We start from the raw sequence: 26,896 nt of genomic DNA, 5'->3' as shown, positions 1-26,896 counted from the left end.
TGATACTGGTGACCCACCTACTTCCCCATCACATCCTCGCCCACGCCCCTTCTAGACAAAATCTCCTGGTTGTCTTTCACAATCTGTTGATGTACCTCAAGGCTCTGTTATGGGACTGCTTCTCTCTATGCACTCTACCCTTGGGTACCTATTAATTAATTTGGCTTCAAGTATCAACTGTGTGCAGGTAACACACAACTGTATCTATCCATATTAAACCTTATATCTCCAGTACAATCCCAAACCTCCTACTATTTCCCGGCAATCTTATCCTGGATGACAGCAGGATACCTCAAAAGTAAAAGAGTATGTCAAAGATGGAGCTGCGCTGCTCCTAAGTCAAGCCCTGTTGTACCCTTTATACCATACCAGTTAATAACACTACAATCCATCCAGTTCCCTAATTCTGTTTATTCATCATATTTGACTCTTCTCTTATGTTTTCTCCTTACCATAACCCTATTACTAAATGTTGCTGCTTCTTTCTCTGTAACATTGCTTAAATAGTACTTTTTCTCCCCTGCTTAAATGGGAATACATGCTCACATGCTCTCCTGTCTGGACTACTGCAACCTTCTCAGTGGTGCCCCTGCCTTTTAGCTGACTTCTAGTTTTCTACCCTTCAATCCATTGAAAATGCTGCTGCGAGGATAACCTCCCTCTCCTCACGAGCAGTCTCTGCTTCTTTCCTCCTAAAAACTTTCTGATTTCACCCTATTAAATGCCACATTCAGTACAACATTCTTCTTCTCTCCTTCAATGCTCTCCACTCCTGTGTACCTCCTAATATCTCAGCTTTAATCTCTCACTACACTTCTACTCACTTCCTACCCCCTCCCTCCTATCTCATGGGAGAAGGAGTGGCTCAGTGAGTAAAGACACTGAGTTTGCAGCAGTGGAACCTGGTTCAATTCAATTATTATTATTATATTATAATTATTATGTCACTTTAGCTCTCTCACATCTATCACCCCCTCACATGCTGCATCCTAAAATGGAACTCCCACGGTTTGAATGTTCACTAAACACTTTCTCTCTAACTTAACTGTTCAACAAAGCGTTTAATTAGTCCTGGATCAACACCACTCACTAACTACAGTATATTTTTATATATGTTCTTATATTCACCCTGACCAATTCATTTTAATTTACTCCTCCTTTTTCCGTTAGTCTCCTTACATGTAAACACTACAAAATTGACCAAACCGCTCACAAAATGTAATGAATAATTATGATGATAATTGATACAGGTTCCAATATAGGGTGAAGCATGTCATTAATGTACACAGGTATATATATTCTCACAGTTTTTCACCGTTGTTGCTGTTAAAATAACATGTTATTATTGTTGGCCCATAAGGCGGTTTTTATTAGTAGCTATCATATACCTCCAGTCATAGGAGCATTTGTTACAACCACGTCTGTACAAGAACACTGAGGGGATAATTGAAACTCAGGACATCTCTAGTACAATTTCTATGTGGCTACAATAGAGTAGTGCCTGCAATAGGGATTTGAGTGATTCTAGGATCCTACTTTTTTGTATATATTAGTTTCCTCACATGCCTATTAGATCAGTCCTTTAGGGCAGGGACTCCTTTTTCGATTACATGTATGTCTCGATGCTCTTATTCCATCTGTAATATTATATTCCCTTTACTGTAATGTGTGTAAAAATTGACTTGGTGGGTGCTCGGAAAATAAAGAAATACATATATACAGAAATAGTACATTAGAAAGTCGTGCCTGTAATTTGATGGTAACCAGTAGGTGTCACTAAAGCTCTATGAACAACAGCACACACTGTCCCTTTCAAACATACAGTAATAGCGTTGTGGTACACAGAGGGGGAAGTTGACAATAACCCTCCATTTTATAGGCCATTGTTAGGGCAGGAAACAGAGTGCAGATACAGTATGCACAGATCTCACTAAGGTCCCCAAAGCTTATTCCAGATCCCGTAAAATATCAGACAGCATTAAAACTGAAGGTAATCAGACTCAAATGATAATGTCCCTTTTTAAGCTTGCAAAGTTGCCTTGAAGCAGCAATCTCCCCAAAGATTGAGGGCTGCTTTACAGAACGTGTACAACCAAGCTCGGGTTCGAGAGTGCAGAGCCTGCAGACGGCCTCAGGGATAGTGGAGAATGGATTAGAAGGCAAAGCCACCAAAATCCAATGTGTTGAAATCCTGATCCATGCAATCGAAATCCACCTCATGCTGCCAGCCCTCGGCATCGGCAGAAGGGTGGACGCCCAGCTCTCTAAAGTCCGGAGGGGGAGTGTCAGCAGGGCGAGCACTGTGGGTTGAGGTGACCATGTAGCCCAAGGATGGGCCAGCTGCAGCTCCTCCCATCAGCACACAGGCTGTCTTCACTCCACAGTGGAGCTGAGAATCATGACGCAGGCAGCGAGGGGAGCAATTCTCCTTACACTGTGCTGAGGAAGAAAGAGAGGCATGTTCATCACATTGTATATGCTGATAGATGAATGGGACAGCTCCCATCAGAGGTTGTAAAGACTAAGGCCTGGGACATAGTAAACACTTTGGTGCTGCTGCTCGCTGATGCTTGCTGCCGCTCGCTCTACCAGGAGCTTTTTCCTGTCCTGGCAGAGACAGCAAGCGCGCTTGGGAGGCGGGTATCACTGTGTGTGTGTGTCACTTGGTAGCTGTCAGTGTGTGTGTGTGTGTCACTTTGAAGTGGTCTGTGTGTTTGTGTGTCACTGGGGAACGTGTGTGTGTGTGTGTGTGTGTGTGTGTGTGTGTGTGTGTGTGTGTGTGTGTGTGTGTGTGTGTGTGTGTGTGTGTGTGTGTGTGTGTGTGTGTGTGTGTGTGTGTGTGTGTGTGTGTGTGTGTGTGTGTATTATATAATATTTTAAAAATTAAAAAAAAAGACATGTGAGAATAAATTATTTATTAACATTGTGCAACTTCGATAAATATATTCACACACATACATCACACACACACACACACACACACACACACACACACACACACACACACACACACACACACACACACACACACACACACACACACACACACACACACACACACACACACACACACACACACACACACACATATATACACACACATATACACACATACACACACACACACCTCTGCTGGTCTGGTGGCTCTGTAGTTACAATGCCGGACCGGCTGCAGCCCCATTGGATGGGAGCGGTCACGTGACCGCTCCTCTGCTTCCCCGAGCGGCAAATTTCAAATTTGCTTGTCTCTGGGAAGTTTCTCAGCCTCCGCACACATCAGCAAGCATGCGGAGGGAGAAACTATAGCCGCGCTGATTACAGATGCAGGGGCTTTGTGCATCTGTTCAGCGTGGCTCAGCCCGGCTCAGCGACGCTGAGTTCACTATGTCCTGGGCCTAATACAGTAAGGGAATTGAGAACTGCTTGGGATAGACACTAAATATGAAACCAGACAAGGATCTAATAGGCTGTGAGGTTACACAGCAGGTAGAAATTAGAACATAAGGTGACCTGACGTCTATTTTACTCTTCTTTAAATACAAGAAGCATGCAGTACAGAATTCTTAATATACAGTAAAATATTTCATAAACTGGACTGGTTTGGTAAAAATGCCAATTTATGTCCATATCTTCACGAGATCTGTCTTCACAGAAAAAGTAGTGGATTAGTGTATTAGGTTACCAGCTGAGGTGGTACGGACTACTACAGTAGGGGAATTCTTTGAATCGACATAAACATAATCCTAAATATGAAAGTAATCCAAGGATCTGATCAGGTCTGAGTTTTTAGAGCAGATGGGAGAATGGGCAAACTGGGTGGACAAAGGAGTCATTATCTGCAGTCAATGTCTATGTTCCTGATGGAGATAATTAAATAACTTTCCACATTTATTAAAACATCCTCTTTGTTGGTAGTGTTTCTACTTTCACCCTTACTATTCCCTAGCCCCAATAGGCTATTAATTTGATGATTTAATTGAAGATTGAGTATGTCCTAGATGTGGCAGGATCTCTTTTCAACCCTAGAAGGGCCAAGGCTATATCAAGCTAGCATCTAGACCTTGGAGTGCAAGACTCAGTAACTCTGAGAACAAAATGTGCTAGGCTCTGTATCCCTCAGGACTAAAAGAACCAGCCTCTGTATCCCTTAAACCTAGAGGTGATAGGCTCTATATCTTTGTAATGCCCACTCCTAGAGGTGCCTGTGCCTGTATTCCGGAATCCCACAGCCCTGGGTAGGAACCATGTAGATACGGGTCCACGTCATCTATCGCCCACCTACCTCTACTCATCCCCACTCTGCCTTTCTCTCTCACTTTGAATCCTGGCTCTCTTTCTTTCTCTCCTCAGACTCCCCTGTTCTTCTCCTTGGGGACTTCAACTGCCACATTGATGACCTCTCTCTTCTTTGGGCCTCCTGCTTTCTCTCTCTAACCTCTTCTTTTGGCCTTCAACAGTGGACTGCAGCCAGCACCCACAAAGATGGCCACTAGACCTGGTTTTCACTAAAAACTTTTCTCTCACCGATTTCTCCATTTCTCCTTTTCCTCTCTCTGACCATCACCTCATCTCATTTTCTCTCTCTCGCTTCTCCCCCTCTCCATCTAGCCCTAGTTTTTGCAGAAACCTGCGCTCTATTAACCTACCAGCTCTTGATTCCACTTTACGCTCCTCCTTCTCCTCTCTCAGTTCTGCTTCAGACCCTGACAACCTGGTCAGGAACTACAACTCTGCCTTATCCTCCTCTCTTGATCTACATGCCCCGCTTTCTCTCTGCCGTCCTCACCCTTCCAACCCCAGACCCTAGCTAAATTCCCACACACGCATGCTGCGTTCCTCCACTTGCTCCTCTGAACACCTCTGGAGGAAATCTCATACGCTTGCAGACTTCCTTCACTACAAATTTATGCTGTCCTGTTTCAACTCTGCCCTCTCTCAGGCTAAACAAACCTACTTTTCATCACTAATCAACACACACAAGTCTAACCCACACCAACTCTTTTCTGTCTTTGACTCTCTACTCAGACCTCCCTCGGCTGCCTCCTCTTCTTCCTCCATCTCACCTCAGGACTTTGCTGACTTTTTTAAGGAAAAGGTGGAATCCATACATCAGAACATCCCATCTGTTGCCTCCTCCCATCCCACACCACTTCCTAACTCTCCTCCTGCCTTTCTTGACTCTTTTTCTGCTATCTCGGAGGAGGATGTGTCACTGCTGATCTCCTCTTCTCCCTCTACCACCTGTACTCTTGATCCCATTCCTTCCCATCTCCTAAAACCTCTTGCTCCTTCTATAATCCCTATGCTCACACAGATTTTTAACTCTTCCCTCTACTCTGGTACCTTTCCATCCTCCTTCTAACATGCAACAGTCATACCATTATTCAAAAACAGCAAGCTTGACCCTACCTGTCCTTCTAACTATCGACCTGTCTCCCTCCTGCCTTTTGCCTCCAAACTCCTTGAAGGTCTTATTTTCTCTCGCTTGCTCCACTTTCTCAACACCCATTCTCTCCTAGACCCTCTACAATCTGGCTTCCGCACTGCTCACTCTACTGAAACAGCCCTCACTAAAATAACCGACGACCTCCATGCTGCCAAAGACAGAGGTCATTACACTCTGCTCATATTACTCAACCTCTCTGCAGCATTTTACACCGTGGACCACCCTCTTCTCCTTTACATTCTCCATACTCTTGGTCTTCGGAACAAAGCCCTATCCTGGATCTCATCCTACCTCTCCCATCGTACTTTCAGTGTCTCTTCTGCTAACACCTCCTCCTCCTCTATTGATCTCTCTGTGGGGGTACCCCAGGGCTCTGTCCTGGGACCCCTTCTCTTTTCTCTTTACACACTCTCTCTAGGTGACCTAATCACATCTTTTGGGTTTAAATATCACCTCTATGCTGACGACACACAAATTTACCTTTCATCCCCTGACCTTACACCTGCTATAGAGACCAAAGTTTCTGAATGTCTCTCTGGAATATAGTAGCAAAGATGTGCGCAGTCTCAATAGATCCCCTTGATTCACAATAGGTGGTCTCCCTCTGCAGCTTTCCCTCTCCCGTGATCAGCGGGGTAGATACGAACACGCATTTCTTGTACAGAATAAATGATATATTTGCAACCTCACTGGATGGTGATGGACGTACAATTCTGGGACATTTTCCAAACAGATCTAGTAGCAGATCTGCTGTGCCTACAGGTGTAGAAGATGTTATTCCTCCTGGTAACGCAAAGTTACTGTACAAGAAATGCGTGACTGGAGACAGAATTATGTGCTCAATATGCTAAGAGAGAACCTTCCTGTGGAATTTAATAAGAGGAATTGTCCGTCTTGCTATTTAAGAGCAGCTATGGGAGTGGTTAGTCATACTCCTGAAGAAGCGTCATATGGGCGGAGAGCGGCCGTGACGACGGGACCTCGAGAGACTGCGGTGTTTTCCCCTACTTTGCATGGAGTGCGGTCCCTGTTTGAAATCAATGTAAGCTGTGGTAATATCCAGCCTTATCCCAGGACTTTTCAACACCACTAAACCTAGGGGCTTTGATTCAGGGTATCCCCGCTAGTACTCTGCAATTGTGGAAGTGTGGGTTCATGTGAACCCTTATTTTATGTAAACGATTTTTAGTATGTATTTTTACGTTTATTATAAAGGTTATTATCTTTATTAATTGTGTTTTTCCCTTTTTGCGCTTTCTTTTTGTTTGCATGTCTCTCTGGAATATCATCCTGGATGGCCATCGGCCGACTGAAACGTAACATGCCAAAAACAGAGCTCCTTATACTTCCTCCCAAACCTGGCCCTACTACCTCCTTCCACATTACTGTTGGAAATACGATCATTCACCCAGTAGCCCAAGCACGCTGCCTAGGGATCACACTCGATTCCTCTCTCACATTCTCCTCTCACATTCAAAACATTTCTAAAACCTGTCGCTTTTTCCTCCGCAATATAACTAAGATACGCCCTTTCCTCTGTTGCTCGACTGCTAAAACTCTGACTCAGGCCCTCATTCTCTCCCATCTTGATTACTGTAACCTCCTGCTGTCCGGCCTTCCTGCCTCTCACCTGTCTCCCCTACAATCTATCCTAAATGCTGCTGCCAGAATCACTCTACTCTTTCCTAAATCTGTCTCCTCGTCTCCCCTGCTGAAATCCCTCTTCTGGCTTCCGATCAAATCCCGCATCTCACACTCCATTCTTCTCCTCACTTTTAAAGATTTACACTCTTCTGCTCCTCCTTACATCTCAGCCCTAATTTCTCGTTATGCACCATCCAGACTCTTGCGTTCTTCTCAAGGATGTCTTCTTTCTACCCCCTTTGTATCTAAAGCCCTCTCCCGCCTTAAACCTTTCTCACTGACTGCCCCACACCTCTGGAATGCCCTTCCCCTCAATACCCGACTAGCACCCTCTCTGTTCACCTTTAAGACCCACCTTAAGGCCTGTGACATAGTGAAATCAGCGTCGCTGAAGCGGGCTGAGACGCGCTGAACAGATGCACTAAGCCCCTGCATCTGTAATCAGCGCGGCTATAGTTTCTCCCTCCGCATGCGCGCTGATGCGTACGAAGGCTGAGAAACTTCCCCGAGACAGGCAAATTTGAAATTTGCCGCTCGGGGAAGCGGAGGAGCGGTCACGTGACCGCTCCCATCCAATGGGGCTGCAGCCGGTCCGGCATTTTAACTACAGAGCCACCAGACCAGACAGAGGCAGCACAGAGGTGTGTGTGTGTGTATATGTGTGTGGGTGGGTGTGTGTGTGTGTGTGTGTGTGTGTGTGTGTGTGTGTGTGTGTGTGTGTGTGTGTGTGTGTGTGTGTGTGTGTGTGTGTGTGTGTGTGTGTGTGTGTGTGTGTGTGTGTGTGTGTGTGTGTGTGTGTGTGATGTATTTATGTGTGTGTGATGTATGTATGTGTGTGTGATGTATGTGTGTGTGATGTGTGTGTGTGAATATATTTATCAAAGTTGCACAATGTTAATAAATAATTTATTCTCACAACATGTCTTTTTTTTAAAAATTTAAAATATTATATAATATACACACACACACATACACAGGTTCCCCAGTGACACACAAACACACAGACCACTTCAAAGTGACACACACACACACACTGACAGCTACCAAGTGACACACGCACACAGTGATACCCGCCTCCCAAGCGCGCTTGCTGTCTCCTCTGCCAGGACAGCAAAAAGCTCCTGGTAGAGCGAGCGGCAGCAAGCAGCAGCACCAAAGTCTTTACTATGTCCCAGGCCTAAGACACATTTGCTTAAAGAAGCATATGAATAGCGTTGGCTGTAGCAGTGTCCCTCTGCCCACATGAAAAGGATTAGGATCATGCACCTTTCTTCCCTTGAGCCTTATCCCTGGTCTGAGTGGAGAGCTCTCGCCAGCAGCATCTTCTAACGGGAGAGCTGGAGTGCAGTCTGCAGCTACCCAGAGAGGGGGGAGGTTGGGAGAGGCTCTGAAATCACAGAGAAATGGGGATTGTGAGAGAGCTGTTGTAGAACGCATTAGACACATAGCAGAGCATACAAGGAGGCTGATATTTAAAAACCCTAAAGCATCGCTTTGTAATCTATCAGAACAAAGTCCTGTGGCTGTGTTTCCTGAGGAAGTGTAGATTCTTTCTAGGTTGTTATATAATGAATGGATAAACACGAGAGTTTCTCATTGATGTGATAATGTCTACAGAGCTTTCCAAATCTCCTGGGTTTCTTCAGGTGTACAGAGCTTTCCAAATCTCCTGGGTTTCTTCAGGTGTACAGAGCTTTCCAAATCTCCTGGGTTTCTTCAGGTGTACAGAGCTTTCCAAATCTCCTGGGTTTCTTCAGGTGTACAGAGCTTTCCAAATCTCCTGGGTTTCTTCAGGTGTACAGAGCTTTCCAAAGCTCGCATGTTTCTTTTTCATCTGTACAGAGCTTTCCAAACCTCACAGGTCTCTTCTTTACGTGTACAGAGCCATCAAAATATTACAGGTCTCTTCTTCACATGTGCAGAGCATTTCAAACCTCACAAGTCTCTTCTTCAAGTATACAACACTTTCCAAACAGGACAGGTCTCTGCGTCATGTGTACAAAACTTCCAACACTTCGCAGTTATCTTCTTTAAGTGTACTGTACAGAGTTTTCCAAACATCACATGTAACCCCGTGTGTCTTCTATCAGCACAGGACATGCCCCTTTAAGAATTACATTCCACTGGACTAGTGTGTGCAGGCCCATCCTGCACAGAGTCCATGCAGGACCCCTAACAGTGAGGGAACTGCAAAGAGAGTTGCCCTACAGGACCAGTGCTTGCTGCTGGGACCAGCACCTTACAGTGGAGAGGGAAGCAGGCAGACAGAGGCTACTTCCGAGATAGATTAGGGAGCCACTGTGTAGGAATTACACCAGCTTGGCGTGGGTGAGCTAACCCTCAAAGGATATAAACTGCAGTTATATTGCCATCACAGTTTGATCTTTGTGAAGCACCAGGCCTGCAACACCCACACAGTTTATGAGCTCCTATGATTATGCTAGCACACCAGGATCTACAGGCCAGTACCCAATGATTGGGCGGCCGGACAGAGATAAAAGTTATTATTTGTTTGCGCTGCGCTTGCACTGTTGGTATAGTTTGTGTAAGTATATATGTGTATGGAGTGATTCTGAGATTAAGAGTCACCGTACTGATTCATATGAGATATGTAACACCACACATTATAGCTATATAAGCATATATAGCTTGTTATAATTCATTACCACTGTGTTGTGTCTAGTCAATACAGTCTCACACAACATGTATCACACACTGTAAGAATTAAACAGTAACCCATAGGACTCAGGCTCCCACCTCAGTGATAGGCCATATACAGTAATCTGAGGTAAAATAAAGAGGGGTTACACACATCTCTTCTACATCAGTACAGATATTTCTAAACCTCACAGGTCTCATGTACAGCGCATATACACTGCTACATCAATGAAAAACTCTCTTGTTTGGTTAATGGAAGAAATTTAAAAACATTGTCAGTGACCATTTTTAAGAGACCATATAATGTTTTTTTTTTTTTCAAAACACTAGAATAGAAATAGAATAGAAAATCACTGGAGGATTTCACAACTGAAGTGCATGACTGTAATGAAAAATAAGTAAAATTATATTTTCCTGAATCAGCATCTTAGATGATATTCCTCCACCAGGATTTGAAAGATGTTGAGGTGTTTCCCCCTCCCTGGATCGCCAAAATAGCACCCATGCTTACCTCTTTGACCTTTCTGAGAATGTTTATCCATTTACTGTAAGAATATGAAAAAAATATGTATGAGAAGGATCATAAGAGATAAGAAAGAGCATAATGTTCAATAATATATTTTAATTGTTTTATTTTGCATACTCTACAACATTTTAACAGCTTAAAATAGGTACACTACCCTTATACAACACTCACACGTCTCCTTAACCCCACACCCTTCATACATACCAAACACCTCCACCACTATAATAACACAGGCTGCTGAGGGGGCACTGGTAGAGGAGAACCAGAGCACACTACAGTGCTCTTGGAGGGTCCCTGAATGCCACAGGAACCCCTGTAGTCTCCCTCTACTGTACGCTTGCTCCAACATTGGACAATCAAAATCTTTTGGAGCGTCATAGGTTGTCTATATAGTGAGGCTGTGGACTAGCCTATCAGCATCCCCAAAGTGCTGGAGATGCCCTTGGCCCTTGGTCACAGTGGGCCTTGGTCACAGTCAGGAGTGTGTGTGCATCTCTGAAAATAGGTACAAGCAGGTTTACTGCTTGGGGATAGTACACCTAGTGTTGCAAGACGTCCTGTATATATACGGGATTGTTCCCTATTTCAATTAATTGTCCCAGTGTACCTGAAAGGTCTGTTGGGACGCATAATTATCCCGTATTTCAGGGATAATGGGAAAATTAAGGAACAAAGGTTTTGCTGGCAGGGATGGCAGCACTGTGGCATCAAAGGTGGGGAATTGCGGCTTTGAAGGACGACCATGGCAGCGGCATCAGAGGGCAGTGGTGGAGCCCGCTCCAGCGGTATGACCCAGAAGTCAATAACAACTTCTAGTTTCTGCTAGGGCAGGCTCCACCACTGCCCTCTGCTGTTGCCGCCCTCATGCTCCTCATCCACAGCCGCCATCCACTGGCACACCGCTGAAATCCATCTGCTGCCAGCTGACCTCCACTAGGTAAGCTGGGGGAGCTGTGAGAAGGAAGAAGGTGGAGCTGTGATGAGGAAGAAGGGGGAGCTGTGAGGAGGAAGAAGGGGGAGCTGTGAGGAGGAAGAAGGGGGAGCTGCAAGGAGGTGGTGGGAGTTGTGAAGAGGAAGAAGAGGGAGCGTTGAGGAGGAAGAAGGGGTGGGGGGCTGTGAGAAGGAGAAGGGAGCTGTGAGGAGGAAGAAGGGGGAGCTGTAAGGAGGAGGACGATTTAATCTGGTAAGGCCTGATTGACCGGCGAACAGGTAACTCACTGGTCCTTAAAGGATGCAGTGAGAAAAAAATACCAGACTAACAAAAATATAACATAAACCGGTATCAAGTGCAACAGTAAATTAAAATAATGTGCACTAAAATATGGAAGTTAATGTTAAAAAATCCAAATGGGGGGGGAACCGAGCAGAGCACCCCGCCTGACGACCACTGGGAGGCAAACTCTGAAACCGTCCCAGTGGACTCGGCGTACGTGTACTCTGCCCGGATACAGGAGGGCACCAGTGCCCGGAACATGGCCACGATGTTTGTTGAGACCTCCCACTCCAAACTCTGCTTCCTGGTCTTATAAATGGCTATCTTAGCCAATGCCAGGAGCAGGTTGACGAGGAGATCCCTAGGCATATTGTCCCGGGACACTGGGCACCCAAAAATAAAAAGGCGAGGGGAAAGTGCAGCCAGAACTGCAGGAGAAGGCCCCTCAAGGTGGATAAGAGGGGCTGCAGTCTGGAGCAGCTAAAATAAATATGGTACATGGACTCCTGCTCGCCACAGATGGGGCAGGTGGCGGGGGAGTCCGTGAAGTGGGCCAAGTGCTCTCCCGTGCTCAGTGCATCATGGAGGACTCTCCAACTCAAATCCCCGCCGGGACGGGGAACCAACTCCGAATAGAGTTCCCTCCACCGGGGCCTCTGGCCCTCGTTTGCAGGAAGTACCCGCCTCCAGATGGTATCGGGGCGGGCGACGAGGGCGAGGTAGTGCACTGTATGGAGCACGAGAGAGTACAGGTCTTTCCTCAACATGCCGTGGAAACATGCTGGGGACATGTCCCCCAACCTGCTGTAGTTGGGGGAGAGAGGAGCCTTAGGGGGTTGCCGTGCCTTTGGTCACACACAAAGATCCGGAGAGCTGGTGGTGATAGGTGGGCAGGGCTCTCCGGTCTGCAATACCCCCTCGATGAAGGTGCGTGAGTCGGGGTGGATGAAATCTTTAATCTCATGGATCAGATGACGAGGGACACGGGCATTAGGCAGACCCATACGGTGCGCGAGCACCTCTGCCGATACCCAGTCCCGTTGTTCGTAGTCCAGGAGATCCCCGACTCTGGTCACCCACGCCAGGATTAGTTGGCGGCAGATATAGGGTGAATCCAATATCCGAGCCCTCACTGCTGGATTACACAGCAGGTGCTCGGTGAGGAAACCAACCCCCACCGCCGCCTGTCCTTTCCTGGTCACGGAGACCTGAGAAGTTTCTACCTAACCCCTCGGGCCTGATGATAAACAATTGCCGGTCATACCCCATAATGCACAGCTGGCGAAAGAAACTGGTCGCCAGCTGGCACCACTGCGGAGACGGATCTGCGAATAGGTATCTCTGCAGGTATTGGAGGCGGAAAGTGTGTATCCGGGAGCGGACACACACCACTCCCTGTCCACCCTCCTCCAAAGGGAAGCACGCAACTCCCGCAGAGACCCAATGCTTCCCCATCCAGAGAAAGTCCAGCAACTTCCTCTGGATCTTGCTGACAAATTCAGGAGTTGGACCCATGGCTATCAGCCGGTGCCACAGCTGACTGGCCACCAGTTGGTTGATCACAAGAGTCCTTCCCGTGAGGGAAAGCATTTTCGATACACCCACGACCCCAGAAGAGCAATGACTCGTTCTTCAAGATCACTGAAGTTTTCTGGGGCCGGGTTCTCTGCTGCAGACAGGTAGACTCCCAGATACTTGAGAGTATCGCTCCCCCACGACACATTACGAAATGTGGGGGGAAAAGGAGTCTACTTGTAAGGGACCTACCCTGTCCGCTTCTCGTCCTGGATATCAGAGTGCCGAACACACAGCAGCCACAGTGAAATATATCTCCAGCTGATCTCCGTCAAACTCCACACTCTGTCTAACTCCAGAGATGTTCTCCATCAAACTCCAAAGATGTCCTCCATCAAACTACAAAGATGTTCTCCATCAAACTGATGGAATCAATTCCAGCCGGGGCTCGCCGGCTGCACTGGTGAGAAGAGGGGGCGTGCTAAGTCACTCAAGACCTCCCACTGGGTATGAGCCACAGAGTATGCAGGGAACAAAGCTCTCCTTGCTGAGAGCTCATCTCCAGACCTGATTATCCGCTCTTCCCCACTCACCAAATGCCTTGACACCTTTGACTCAATCCTGCATTCCGATGCCAGTGCTTAGGCTAACTTAATTGCCCAGTCTGCTTGCATAGAAATTATTACATACAATCCACATTTACAGGGCTGACACTCAAATCACAATACATTACGGTAATTAAAAACAGATCACAAATCACTTCACATTGCATTGCTGGCTAACGAAGACTGGGGGATTGCTTTATGAGGGTTTAAAATGCTTTACAGACAATATATTTACATATAAGTTATTTTACATTCGAACTCCAGACATTAAATACATTTGACTGAATTAAACCTCACTGAGATAGCCAGTTTACACATTTTTTAGGGGTAGGTAGCTGGGCCACCTCTATTTTGTGATGCCACCTATCCCTACTGTCACAGCAATCCACCCAATTATGGGGCTAAACATCTAAGTGTTTATAAATTCCCTTATAGAGCATATTGCCTTTTTTGCTATTCACAAAACTCAAATAACAGGCTAAAATCACATGTAAACAGCTTTATAGTACTATAACACTCTGGCAAAACAAGGCGTAGGATAAGCCAAAGTCCTCAGGGGTCTCCGCGGGTCCTCGCTGGCTCCGGTATCAATCCTATGCAATAAAAAAAAATTACAGCCAGTTTCATTACCATAGCGGTTAACCGCTAAGATAATGAAAGGGTTAAATAGCAGGCACTGCACAGCTGTTGGTACAGGGGGTTGGTGAAGCTTGTAGTTGCCCCAGGGTGGGTGTTTATGCCATGTGGGGGTGAGAGTAGAAGTGAACCCCCTCATAATCTTAGCAGTTACAACTGCTTAGGCAATAAAAGGGTTAACCCCTCACACCACCCTCCAGGAAGGCCTGGGGAAACTATCACCTTCACCCACCCCCCTGTACCAACAACAGGAATGAGTAAAAGTACAGTACAGTAATGTGCAAAATTACTATTATCCAGATATGGATAATAGTGCAATTGACAGAGGATGAGACACGCACTCAATATCAATGGTAATAGAGGTGGGGTACTTAGCTGCCGGTGGCTGGTCCTGGGGAGCTCCTGTAGTCCCAACTGTTCCAGTACAAAGAAGAAGAAGCAGGAACACGGTCTTACTCAAAAGGAGGTTTAATATGAGAAAGGCAGTATTTGACTGCCGAAACGTTGGACTTTATAGCATATTAAACTTCCTCTTGAGTAAGACCGTGTGCCTGCTTCTTCTTCTTTGTAATAGTGCAATTGCCCATTAAAAATAAAACTAGCCAGCATAAAGTACCGTATTTTCTCAATTGTAAGTCAACATCAATTGTGATACTACATCAATTGTAAGACGCACCATCAATTTGGCCCTTACAATCGAGGAAAATTACTTTTTTATTTAACATATTTCAGGAGAGGTCCCATGTCAGCGGAGGACGAAGCAGGCGGCGGCAGGAGAGGTCCCACGTCTGCAGATGGTTGAATATGGACAGCGTGCGGGAGTGCAGCAGAACGACAGATCCCAAGTCTGCAGGTGAATAAAGATAAGAAGACAGCGGGCAGGCGTGCAGAGGTGGTGGCGGAAGGAGATCATAATAGCGGGAGAGTGTGACGGGGAGGAAAGGGTTAATACCTGATTTGCCATGCATTACTGTTGTTGCCCTGTCCCTGCCATTTTTATTCCCCATTTGCAATCCATTCCCTGTCTGCGAGGGTAAAAGACGGATTGCATTGCGGATTGCATTGCTTGCCATACCCTTTAAACCAACACACAATAGAAGATCTTAAATGTAAGGCAGGAGGTATTTTTTTTTGTAAGTCCAAGCAGGAATTACTTGGACATCCAGCTGTGATATGGGTGAATGAGCTTCGGTATTTTTATGACCAAGCCTCAAAGAGATCGAGCTGATTAGCATCTTCCTGTCTAAAAGAGTGTCAGTTATGAAAAGACCCAGCAGACCCATAATGTATATAAAACTGACATGCTGATGCACAGCAGATGTCAGGCTAGTGACCCCTCTGGTCAAAAATCAGACTTAGTGGTCCCAAGAAATGGGTGTAGCCCAGGTATGCTAAGTGGCATGGGCGTCAACCTGACCCATGCGCCCTGCCCACTGGACAGCCCTTTTGACCGGTCTTAGGAACTGTGGGTCATTTGGCTATTCGTGGGGTTTTTTGTGTTCCCACGAGGGGATTGGATCCACATGTTAAAGATAGCTTTGGCCAGTCTATAACTGTGGCTCCTCAGGTATTTCCCAGTGATTCCTGAATGTTAATACATGATGTAAAGATGCAAGACTTTGTTCCAGTACAGCAGCAACCAGTCCAGGAGTGAAGGGGTTAACAACTACATAACCACAGGACTTTTAAAACCAAGGCTGCATTTCTTGCACTGGCAAGCCAAGGACAATTTATTTTGTTTCCTGATCCCAGTGAGTGTGGTTTTAAGTGTATTCTGCAGATGTCGTGGGTTTGTCTATTAAGGAAATAAATCACAATTTATTTTGCAACTTGTTCTGTTCAATCAAGTACCCAGAAATATAAATGTGTTGATAAAAGTTGATGTCATCGTGACAGAGAGCTGACCAGGAGCAGAGCGGCATAGGGGAATGGTTTGGGAGGTGAACACTGGTACCAGGAAGATACCGGTCAACTTCCGGTGTTACAATGTGCACCTCCCAAGCCGTTCCTCTATGCCGCTCTGCTCCTGCTCAGCTCTCCTGCTATTATGATCTCCTGCTGTCACCACCACTGCACGCCCACATGCTGTCTTATCTTCATTCACCTGCAGACTTGGTACCTGTCCTGCCGGCGCCGCACTCCCACCACACTCCCGCCTGCTATCCATCTTCAACCATCTGCAGAGTGGGACCTCTCCTGCCGCTGCCACCTGCATCATCCTCCGCTGACATGGGACCTCTCCTGAAGCGTGGTAAGTGAAAAGAGGGGGTTAGTACTGTAGACACTTTTTTTTTTGTTATACATCGATTGTAAGACGCACCCCGATTTCAGACATGTGAAAATTGCAAAAAATGGTGTGTCTTGGAATCGAAGAAATAGGGAAAATAAAAGTTCTACTTAATCCAGCACGGATGATGCCTGCCTCATCTTCCTCCCCGTCCTTGTCCTCTGTTGGCAGGAACATTACAAAAGAAAACAAACTAATGGCCACTAACCCTTTAATCACCTTAGCGGTTAGTATCCGCTATAGTACTTAAAGGTAAACCTCCATCCCCCGCTACCCACTCGGGTGGCCTAACCAACTTTACCGGGGCACTAACCCCACCCTACAACCCCGCTACCCATTGATTGGCACAGTGTTAAACCACTATGGCAATTAATGGGCAAGCTAAAAAAAAAACAGCCACTAAATAAAACACATGACATAAAAAAAATAGAAATGCCAATAAATCAATTGATTGGCACAGTGGTAAACCATGCCCATATAATATGAGCTTTGTTTGCCACTATGGCAATCAATGGGAAACCTAAAAAAAACAAGCACCAAAAATACAATACATAACAATTAATTAAAAAACAACATTTGCCTAAAAAGGTATTGCTTGTCACTGTGTTTATCTATATCTCAAAAGGAATGACATAACATCATTTGGAAAAAAAGGGAAGCTGTCACATGGTACTACAACCAATCAGATTGAAGATGTACCATGTGATGCCTCACATGGTATATCTCCCAATCCGACTGGTTGGAGTAACATATGATGGCAGCCATATTTTTTGTGACATCATCTTAAAGGGATGGAAGCACAGCCTTTCTGATTGTCTGGATTCCCTCCCTTTTGATGACGTCACATCCTTTTTTTTTTTTTTAAAAGAATCGGTCACATGACACACCAGTGAATCGGATTGGGGGATGTACCATTTGACACTCAAATGTGAAGTCACAGGCCTTATATAAGGCCTGTCCCATCTCACTTGAGCCTAAGAAGCTGATGGGACAACATCCGCCTCATTGGATTGGATTACAATTAAATAAGAGAAGACTGAAGAAAGAAGAAAAGAACCAGATGTTCAGGAGCATTGTGTCGAGGATCAAAAGATTCCTGCTGCAGTCGGAATCGGTGGGTGAAGACATCAAATGTAAGAAAAACATTGATTGTATGTTATTTTTGTATTTTTGTTGTATTTTTTGTATTTTTTTATTTTTAAGTTGCCCGGTGACTACCTGTGTGTTTAGCAATGCCCCTTCCGGGCTATAGATAAGCACAGTGGCAAACAATGCATTTTTTGGCAAATGCTTATTTTTATTTAATTATTATTTTTTGTATTTTGGGTTCCTGTTTTTATTTAATTGTTTTGTATTTTTGTTGATTGTTTTTTTTTAGATTGTCCATTAACTGCCATAGTGGCAAAGCTATGCCCATATTATATTATATTATTTATTTTATTCAGTGCTTGTTTTTTTCTTTGTAGCTTGCCCATTCATAGACATAGTGGCAAACCATGCCCGATGTACCACTGTGCCAATCAATGGTTTTATTGGCAAATGCTTGTTTTATTTACATGTAATGTGTTTTATTTTGTGCCTGTTTTTTTTTTTTTTTTGCCCATTCATTGTCAGTGTGGCAGTCCATGTCCATATTGGGAGCATGGTTTACCACTGTGTCAATCAATGAGAAGTGGGCTAGGGGGAGGTGGGGGTTGTTGCCCCAGGGAGGGTGGTCAGACTGTCTGGGAGGGTAGCGGAAGAGGAGGGGTTAACCCTTTAATTACTATAGCAGTAACCAACCGCTAAAATGACTAAGGGGTTAGTGGCAAGGAGTGTTTTTTTAATGTAATGTTGCCGCCAATGGAGGATGGTGATTAGGAAAGGGAGGAAGACAAGGATGGCCTACATCCTGGCATGGGTAAGTAGAACTTTAATTTACTTTATGCTGGCTGGTTTTTTTTTATGGGCAAATTCACTATTATCCATATCTGGATAATAGTAATTTTACCCATTACAGATGGGGAGGTCTGTGGGGGGGGGGGTTGTTGAGGGTACATGGGGTGTGTAGGTTGTGTATTGGTAGATAGTAGGTATTTTAATGATTATTGGGGGTAGAGGGGGTGAGTGAAGGGGATACTTGGCCCAGGGTGGGTGGTTAGGCCTACCAGGAAGGTTGCGGGAGGGGTTAACCCCATCATTACCATAGCTGTTACGACCTCTGTGGTAATGAAAGGGTTAACTCCACCCACAACTTTCCCGGTAGGCCTAAACACCCACCCTGGGCTAAGTTCTCACTCACCACCTCTACCCCCAATAAACCAGCTACGTGCCTTAACCCCTTCATTGCCTTAGCGGCTAGCCACTAAGGTAAAAGCTGCTTTAATGGGAAATGTAATAATAGTGTAAAGGTGCAGGGGGTCTCCTGAGCTGAACTGCATAAATTTCTACCACGGGGACACCCTACTTTCTGAAATACAGGCCCCGGTATGGGGTTCCGGTATCTCCTGCAGTATTTAAATCCCCCGGTCACATGGGCCGTGACGCGGAGGATTTAAAAATGGTGGGGATACCGGCACCACATAACGGTGCCTGTAACTCTGAAAGCAAGGGGTCCCCGAGGCTGAAATCAATGTGTTTCAGGTCAGGAGACTCCCTGCTCCCGCACACTAGTATTAAAATTCATATTTAAACTGCACGATCGCCTCTAAGAGTTGCGCATGGAGACGCAGCGTCGCCGTGCAGCTCTTCCAGGCTGCAGTTTAAACAAAAAAACTTTCAGTGTGATAAGACCGAGAAAAATACAAAAGAACAAGTAGTGCGATCTTGCATTTTTTGACCGCACTTTAAAAAAAATTGTGTTTTTCTTAGTGAATACCATTTTGACACGTTTTAGTGTGCGGTAAAACAATGCAAAGTCGCTCGGCAATGCACTGATTTTATCGAGGTTTAGTGAATAAACCCCTATGTGTCTTGTAACTACTATAGTGCCGACGAGTATTCTAAAACAAATCTGGAGCAATCACCAACAAGACCCAGGTGCATGCTGGGTACATGCTGGGTGCATGCTGGGTGCATGCTGGGTACATGCTGGGTACATGCTGGGTACATGCTGGGTGCATGCTGGGTGCAAGCTGGGTACATGCTGGGTACATGCTGGGTGCATGCTGGGTGCATGCTGGGTACATGCTGGGTACATGCTGGGTACATGCTGGGTGCATGCTGGGTGCATGCTGGGTACATGCTGGGTACATGCTGGGTACATGCTGGGTGCATGCTGGGTGCATGCTGGGTACATGCTGGGTACATGCTGCAACATTTCAGTGACATTTCTGCAGACAGACTAACGGCCCATCGGATTAACCGCGGGGGTCCCTGGCAGTCCCATTCAACTGAATGGGACTGCCAGGGACCCCTGCTGTGTTAATCCGATGGGCCATTAGTCTCTGCAGAAATGTCACTGAAATGTCTCCACGTATAACCTCTGTAGCCTGTCCGTAGCCAGAGCCAATTAGAGCCTCATTTGAACTAACCTTAACCTGGTTTTCCCGTTTGTTTAATTTAATACAACATATTGATCATTTTTCCATGTTTTCTCTTCTGGACGAAAAATAGGATTAAGTGTCCAGAATACAAGATTTATTTAATTTATGTTTTTTTTCACAATGGTTCTTTAGGATATGTTGATAGAAATTTGAATATACAGTACATACAGTAGGATTTCCATGAGGATATCATGAAAATGCGTTTACTCAAAGATATGTTCTTCTTGTCTGTGTTTGCTTTTTGTGTACTTTTAGTTTGAGAGGGATTCTATTATTGTATTTGATAGTATGATACTTCTGATGTTGCCAAATTGGCTTAGTTTTACACCCATTTTATATTTAGAATTTTAGGGAGTTGGAGTTGGTGAATCTTTATTGTAACCCTGATGATGGTCCTTTGTGGAGTCGAAAAATCGGTATGTCAATGTCTTGATACGTTGTAACATATTTTTTAATACACGTTTATTATTTTAAGCAATGTGAACTATTTTATTATTTTTGGTATTAATGATTGTTTGGAGGATTGGTTTGTCTTACTGGCATCTGAACTATGTTTTGCTTTATGTTCTGGCAGGGTAATTTTCAACATTTCTTTAGGGATGGTGGGTGCCAGTTACCTGCACTCCTGTCTGTCAGGTGCCATTAGAATCAATGTCTTCCCATCACTCAGGCTGAGTCCCAGACAGCTGTCCCTCTGAGCACCCACGGGCAGTCTGGGTATATCCTCCACTTTGGCCCCCTCTAGCACTGCCTGACAACGGGAGTGTAGTGGGATCTCCAGCTCAGGGGGGGACACAGAGTCCCGGGACAGGAGGAGGCTGCCCTCTAGGGTCAGGTGGAGGAACCTTTCCTTCCACTGCTTGAATAGGAATCCACCTGCAGGACAGAGAGGGGGAGAAAGAAAAAGTTCATAGGACATAGTGTATGTATATTATGATACCATCAGGTATCTCTAGCTGCTGGAACAGTACAGTAAGTGTGCTTTCCAGCTCACACAGAGTTAATCCTCTCTGGAATGGTTGTTCACCTGCCGGCTAATTAATCAGGATGGACTCCCTCAGTGAATAAGGAAGTATTTAAGGCAAACACAGAGTGATGCCTTGCTGCCACAGAGAGTGAGCGAGCCTTGCTGAGAGTCACAGAGTGAGAGACCAGAGAAGGGGGGGGGGATAGGAACCTACAAGGAGAGTTTCTCTGGGCTCAGGTGGGACCGAGTTCCCCTAAGAAGGAAAGGACGCAAGGCCTTTGCTGAAGCGGTGACATCTGCTCCATAAGGACTAAAGATAAGCAAAACCCTTATTATTCTATGCAAAGACTGTAATATATTGGTGTATATGCCAGGGCATGTTTTAGCTGGAAACCAGTATAGTTGGCCAGCGGTCTTTAGAGAGGACTGAAGAAAAAGTCAGTTAGTTTCCCTAACGGGAATAGGATTTTATTTTATTATTTGGTTTTCTTAAAGGGACGGTGGGCTTGTTATATGATTTAATCCCTGTAAATAAACCCCTGCATAGACAATACAGTGTTTCTGGCCTTAAATTGGAACAAAAGAGACTGCAACGTGGTGTGGGATCACAATATCTAGATGTAGCCAGGTCCCCCTCTTACCTCAGGGCTGCATGTGGGGGACAGCTGTTAGTCTCTGCGGAGCTGGGAGAAGGTGAGCGAGTCGCCGGTGTTCCGGTGATGGCACCACCATCTTTCTTTGTGCCATGCATGCGCAGAAGCAGATCGTGCATCCGCAGTAAGTTCCCAAGTTGCGGCAGCCATCTTTGTACACCTGGCGCTTGCGCAGTGCAGCAAGGAGCGGCGGCCATTACACCCATAGCTCCGCATGGTAACTACAACTCCCAGCAGCCCCTGGGGCTGCACAACTCATGGCACATGACAGCCAATAGGGCTCGAGGATTCCCCTGCTCAGGGAATATATACTTTTGGCGTGCTGTGAGCCACGCCTGCCGGAAGAGGGAGCTGGATCCAGCAGGTAGTGTCTCAGAGCCAATGGCTCTGAGACTAGGCCTAGTGTATTCCCCTTGGGCCCCAGTTAGGCCCCGTCTCACAGTAGCTTGTCATCTTTATTTTTCCATATGTGTTAAACTCAAGAGAAACGTTTGTAAAGCGGTATGACTTGACCTCAATGTGACGGTGAGGGGGTACCCAGGCCATTAATAAAGGTATTTGGCCCGGCAGGGGGACCCTTAGCCATATTGGGGAAATGTAGATTGTCAGCTCTGCAGCCCAGTAATGGCAAAAACACTGTGCATTCCATAAACATGTATGTGTGTCTCCCACCAGGTATAAGGTGGCGAGAATCATGTGTCTAGCTATGAAATGTATTACTGTAGCAGTGTTTCCCTGTAACCGCGCAAAGAAAAATATGGTTTTAAAACCCCGCAGTACAGCGAATGGATTTTAGCTAACTTCTGCTAGGAAGGTCCGAGCACGCTGAGATTTGCTGTGACCGCTGGTCTGGTAAAATCATTAAAAAGGTTATAGTGCAATTTTGATAAAGGTATATAAAAAATAATGAATAAAAGTCACCAAGGTTTAGATTTTTATTAAAGTAATGGTCACAGGAAGTCATTCAGTATAGATAAAAATCCATTTGCATAGGACACAGAGGGAGCTACTCCGCCCTTTAAGCTTCAAAGGACCAGATTCAAAGGCAGTCCAGTATATGGAGGTGTTAACCATTTGTTAGCAAGGATATGGAGGTGTTAAACCTTTAGTTACCAAGGAAGAGAATTTCAAAGCCACCCTGGCAGATGGTTGCTCTGCCCAGACTGAGCGGCGCCTGGTAGAGGGGATGGGCCTCATATGCTAAGTGGCCAAGGTGCAAAGTTGGCACATGCCCAGAGCAGACTGAGAAGCCCCTCTGTCAGGTTTGCAAGGTAGTGGCAAGTCCGTGATAGGGTTAAGGAATTATTCCCACGGAGTAGATTGGCTGCATGGGTTAAGTATAGGCCTGTTTAGTGCATAAAAACCCTGCAGCCATCAGGAAGCAGTTCCATCTAAGTTCCAACATGTGACAAGATTTGTCATGCAGTGAAAGATCCATCCTGTAACCCAGTGGTGCGCAAACTGGGGGGCGCAGGATTATTTAGGGGGGCGCAGGTGGTGTGCCGGCAGACGCTGTGCGCGGGCGGTTGAACAAGCACCGTGCTGCTTCTCTGCTTGTTGCAGGGCATTGCCTTGCTGCTTCTCTGCTGTTGGGGCAGGGCCTTGCTGCTTCTCTGCTCTCGGCGGGGCCTTCCCTGCACACAGAGAGCTCCTCCTGTCTGTTTCCCCCACATGGGGGACCGGAGCATGCGGAGTACTACCCCCCCAGGTAAAAGTGTGTGAGTGTGTAAATGTGAGTGAGAGAGAGTGTGAGAGAGTGTGAGAGAGTGTGTGCGAGTGTGCAGTGTGTGAGCGTGTGGAGTGTGAGTGTGTGCAGTGTGAGAGTGTGCAGTGTGTGCGCACAGTCTGAGTGTGTGCACTGTCGCAGAGTGTGTGAGTATGTATTCAGTGTGGCAGTGTCTGAGTGTGCTATGATTGAGTGTGTGTGCTGTGTCTGAGTGTGCTGTGATTGAGTGTGCTGTGATTGAGTACATGTGGGTGTTGTGATTGAATGTAGTGATGTGCAAACTGGTGGGTGCACACTAGGGGGGGGGTGCAAGCGGCGAAACCTTTGTGCGCGGGCCGGCAGATGCTGTGCGCTGGAGGGCAAAAAAGCTGTGCGCGGGCAGCCAACAGGAATGTGATGGTGTGTGCGCGCATGGGGGCTTTGGAGGTACGGGGGAGGAGCACGCCCCAGCGCTGTGATGTCAAAAGCCCCTCCTTACAGTTTCTACCCTACAATAGCGCTGTGTTCCTGCTTCCTCCGCTGCCAACCTGCTTCGCTGCGATCCTCTGCAAGTGAGAGGGTCGGCTGCCATTATATCACTCATACTATGAATGTACAGAAAAAAAGTGAAAACACAACATTGAAAACGGAAAAAAATAAATAATAAATAATACTGTAGGTAGGAGTGTGGATGACACTGGGGACAGCAAGCCAAAGAGCAGGGAGAATAAAAAGTCGAATGGAAGAAGGAAAAAAGGGAGGGGGGGAGAGGGAAGGGAGGTAGCAAAGAGGTGGATGAATGCCACCCTAAAAGGTTTGCCTTTGTGCACGTACGCTCTCCCAAGCTTGGCGGTTGGGGAGACAAACAAAATTGACTTTGAAGCGTGCTCAGCAGCAGTCAATGCGCGTGCGCGCATGCACACACCCCCCACATCCCCTCCCGATCCAATTTCCCCACGCCCGTGCTTGCAAAAAATTTCAGGACACCCTGTGCTCATGCTTGGACAGTTGGTGATGTCACCGCTCTCAGCGGCAGCGTGGACGCAGTCTAATTTTGCAAGCACGAGCTGTTGAAATATGTAAGTATTTAGACATATTTGTATTTACATTGTATACCGCTTAATAAAGGCTTTTTTTATTTTTCATGTGATTTTGATGGCATCAGGCAGGGGGGGCCTGAGAAATGTCATGGATGAAAAGGGGGGCTCGGCATAAAAAGTTTGCTCACCCCTGCTCTAACCAGACTTAACAGCGTAACTAGTAAGTGTATTTTTTTGTGGTAATTGTAAATCAAGCTGTGTATGTTCATTCTGTAAATAAATCACAGTTTATTTTATCTCTTGCTTTGCTCAATCAAAGGATCCGGGTATTTTGGTGTTAAAAGCATTGGTCTCCTGTGACACTCAGGAAGAGAGCAGAACACTTGAAAGCGTGTCCTAAAATAGAAATTGTAAGTCCACTTAAAAAAAGTTGTGTGTATATGTTTATTTATATGTATATTCAGCCACCTCTGTGGTTGAATCTTGACTTAATCTATTTGTACACAGTCTTTCAATATCTATTGTATCTATTAATTCCTGTGCACTGTATACAACTCAATCAGAGTTGTGCTGGTTTATTCCCCATAATGAACTTTTCCAGGATGCTGTGTGGATTACATGTCGTTAGAGGCTGCCAGGGAGAAGTCTGTATGGATTAAGATGCAATCATATCTGTGGCTGTTGCACTAATCCTCTGAGGGGACACATAATATACACAGGCACTGAGAACATATGGGGGAAGGGACTCCTAGATTAATGGGGTTTATACATGCAAGATATTACCCAGGATTCCATCCTACAGATGACTGTAAAATGTTTTGGAATAGAAAGGCACTAAATAAAGATAACATATTATTCAGGATTTCACCCCAGAGGCAGTTGCATGAAGTATAATTGTAAAATGTTATGCAATTGAAAGCCAAAGTATGAATGCAACATGTTATTAAGGATTTCATCCTAGGGATGGCTGCATGATGCATAATTCTGTGACCCACCCCAGAGTTGGCTGCATAAAGTGTAATTGTAAATCTGTTTAAAATAGAAAGCTGCATGATTAATACAAGATACATACGATCTAGGATTCCACCCTAGAGCTGGCTGTATGATGCATAATTGTAAAGCCCTTTGGAACTGAAAGGTGCTTTATATGTATACACACACAATATATTATTTAGAATCACCTGCAGAGGTGGCTTCCTGTGTGGAATTGAAATGTGCTGTATGAATACAAGATATAATCCAGAATTCCACTCTACAGGTGGCTGCATAAAGTGCAACTGTAAAGTGGTTTGATTTAGAAAGGTACTTTTTACATACACCAGATGTTATTCATTATTCTACCCAGAGGTTGCTGCATCATTCAGAATTGTAAAACACTTTGGACTTTAAAGGCTCTTTCAAAATACAGGATAATACTAAGGAATCCACCCCAGAGGTGGCTGCATGATTGTATATCTCTTTTTGAACTGAAAGCTACATTATAAATACAAGATGCCATGTTACATTCCACCCCTGAGGTGGCTGCAGATTTATAAATGCCGGATATAATGGTTGATGATCTCACTCACCGTACTTCTTGAGATAGCCCTGGTGTATAGGTGAGGAATTCATGACAGCTGATACCTTCCATCAGAGAGAGAGAGAGAGAGTGAGGCAGATGGGAACAGCAGAAAGATGCAGGATGGGGCTGATCTTTTAATCGCTCTCAGCAGCCTATAAGAGCGAAGATACAACAAGTGCAAATTTCCCAAACATATTTGCTTATATAAGCGGTCTACCCTTTATAGTTTTTTAAAGATGCAATCCTATGTAGCCAGACAGAAAACAACCTTTTGTGAAGAATGGAACAATCGTTTTTTCTCAAACTAACCATGCTAAAAGCACGATTCACAGGAACTTCATTATAAATTACATTTCTTCGGGGGACTTTTAATGGGGATTGTTTGCCAATCAAATTATTTAAACATACGTGGAAGGGGGGGGGACTTTGCCTGTGCAAAGTCTTGTTGAACTCAGTGATATCAGACAAAAGGGGCAGCCAGAGGAAATCAAACCCCTCCCAAATCTCAGATCATCATGTTTATAAAGTACATTTAAAGCATGATTTAAAAATACCTATAAGCGTCAGATTTCATACAAAAAAGGAATCAGTCACCCAGATGTGACCCCTTGGGGACACTGACCACTTAAACTTGTCAGTCACATTATTACACTTTGTTCCTAGGAGTGACTGACCTTTTTAGCCCCGAAAATCACAGGGTTTGATTTCTGTTTTTTTTGGTGCATGTGTTGTTATCATTTTGTGCAGTTTACAATCAGTTTAACCTTTGAGCTCAACTTTTGCAACTTGTGATAAAACAAACTGAGGGAGAAGCAATAAAATGACTGCAGATCCCCCAACATTGGGCAGATGATACAGTGACCATACAGTACCTCCTGGATTTCCTGTTTGGATGGCATCATGGCGGGAAGGAGGG

General features: G+C 45.4%; 1 protein-coding gene across 1 annotated transcript; it reads right to left on the bottom strand.

The window, feature by feature from the left end:
- Positions 1–954: 954 nt before the first annotated feature.
- On the bottom strand, positions 955–26,106 carry LOC142498663 (uncharacterized). The gene is made up of 5 exons (XM_075606916.1): positions 25,988–26,106; positions 20,672–20,930; positions 10,260–10,293; positions 8,357–8,477; positions 955–2,439 (listed from the first exon to the last, which is right to left on the bottom strand). Exons 1-5 carry the CDS (start codon positions 26,028–26,030, stop codon positions 2,153–2,155), a joined length of 744 nt encoding a protein of 247 aa, XP_075463031.1. The 5' UTR covers positions 26,031–26,106; the 3' UTR covers positions 955–2,152.
- Between the last annotated feature and the right edge of the window lie 790 nt (positions 26,107–26,896).

This window comes from Ascaphus truei, chromosome 7, assembly GCF_040206685.1.
Source record: "Ascaphus truei isolate aAscTru1 chromosome 7, aAscTru1.hap1, whole genome shotgun sequence".
NCBI classification, from domain to species: domain Eukaryota; kingdom Metazoa; phylum Chordata; class Amphibia; order Anura; family Ascaphidae; genus Ascaphus; species Ascaphus truei.
The sequence above is the reverse complement of the archived record's forward strand: the minus strand, read 5'-3'. Positions and strand labels throughout refer to the sequence as shown.

Bases quoted from the DNA above. Each gene is read 5' to 3' on its own strand.
- LOC142498663 (XM_075606916.1), bottom strand. From the start codon at position 26,030: ATGAATTCCTCACCTATACACCAGGGCTATCTCAAGAAGTACG. The intron at 20,931-25,987 runs GTGAGTGAGATC...TCTGTCCTGCAG, and splicing joins GGGCTATCTCAAGAAGTACG to GTGGATTCCTATTCAAGCAG. The intron at 10,294-20,671 runs GTAACTGGCACC...ATATTCTTACAG, and splicing joins CCTGACAGACAGGAGTGCAG to TAAATGGATAAACATTCTCA.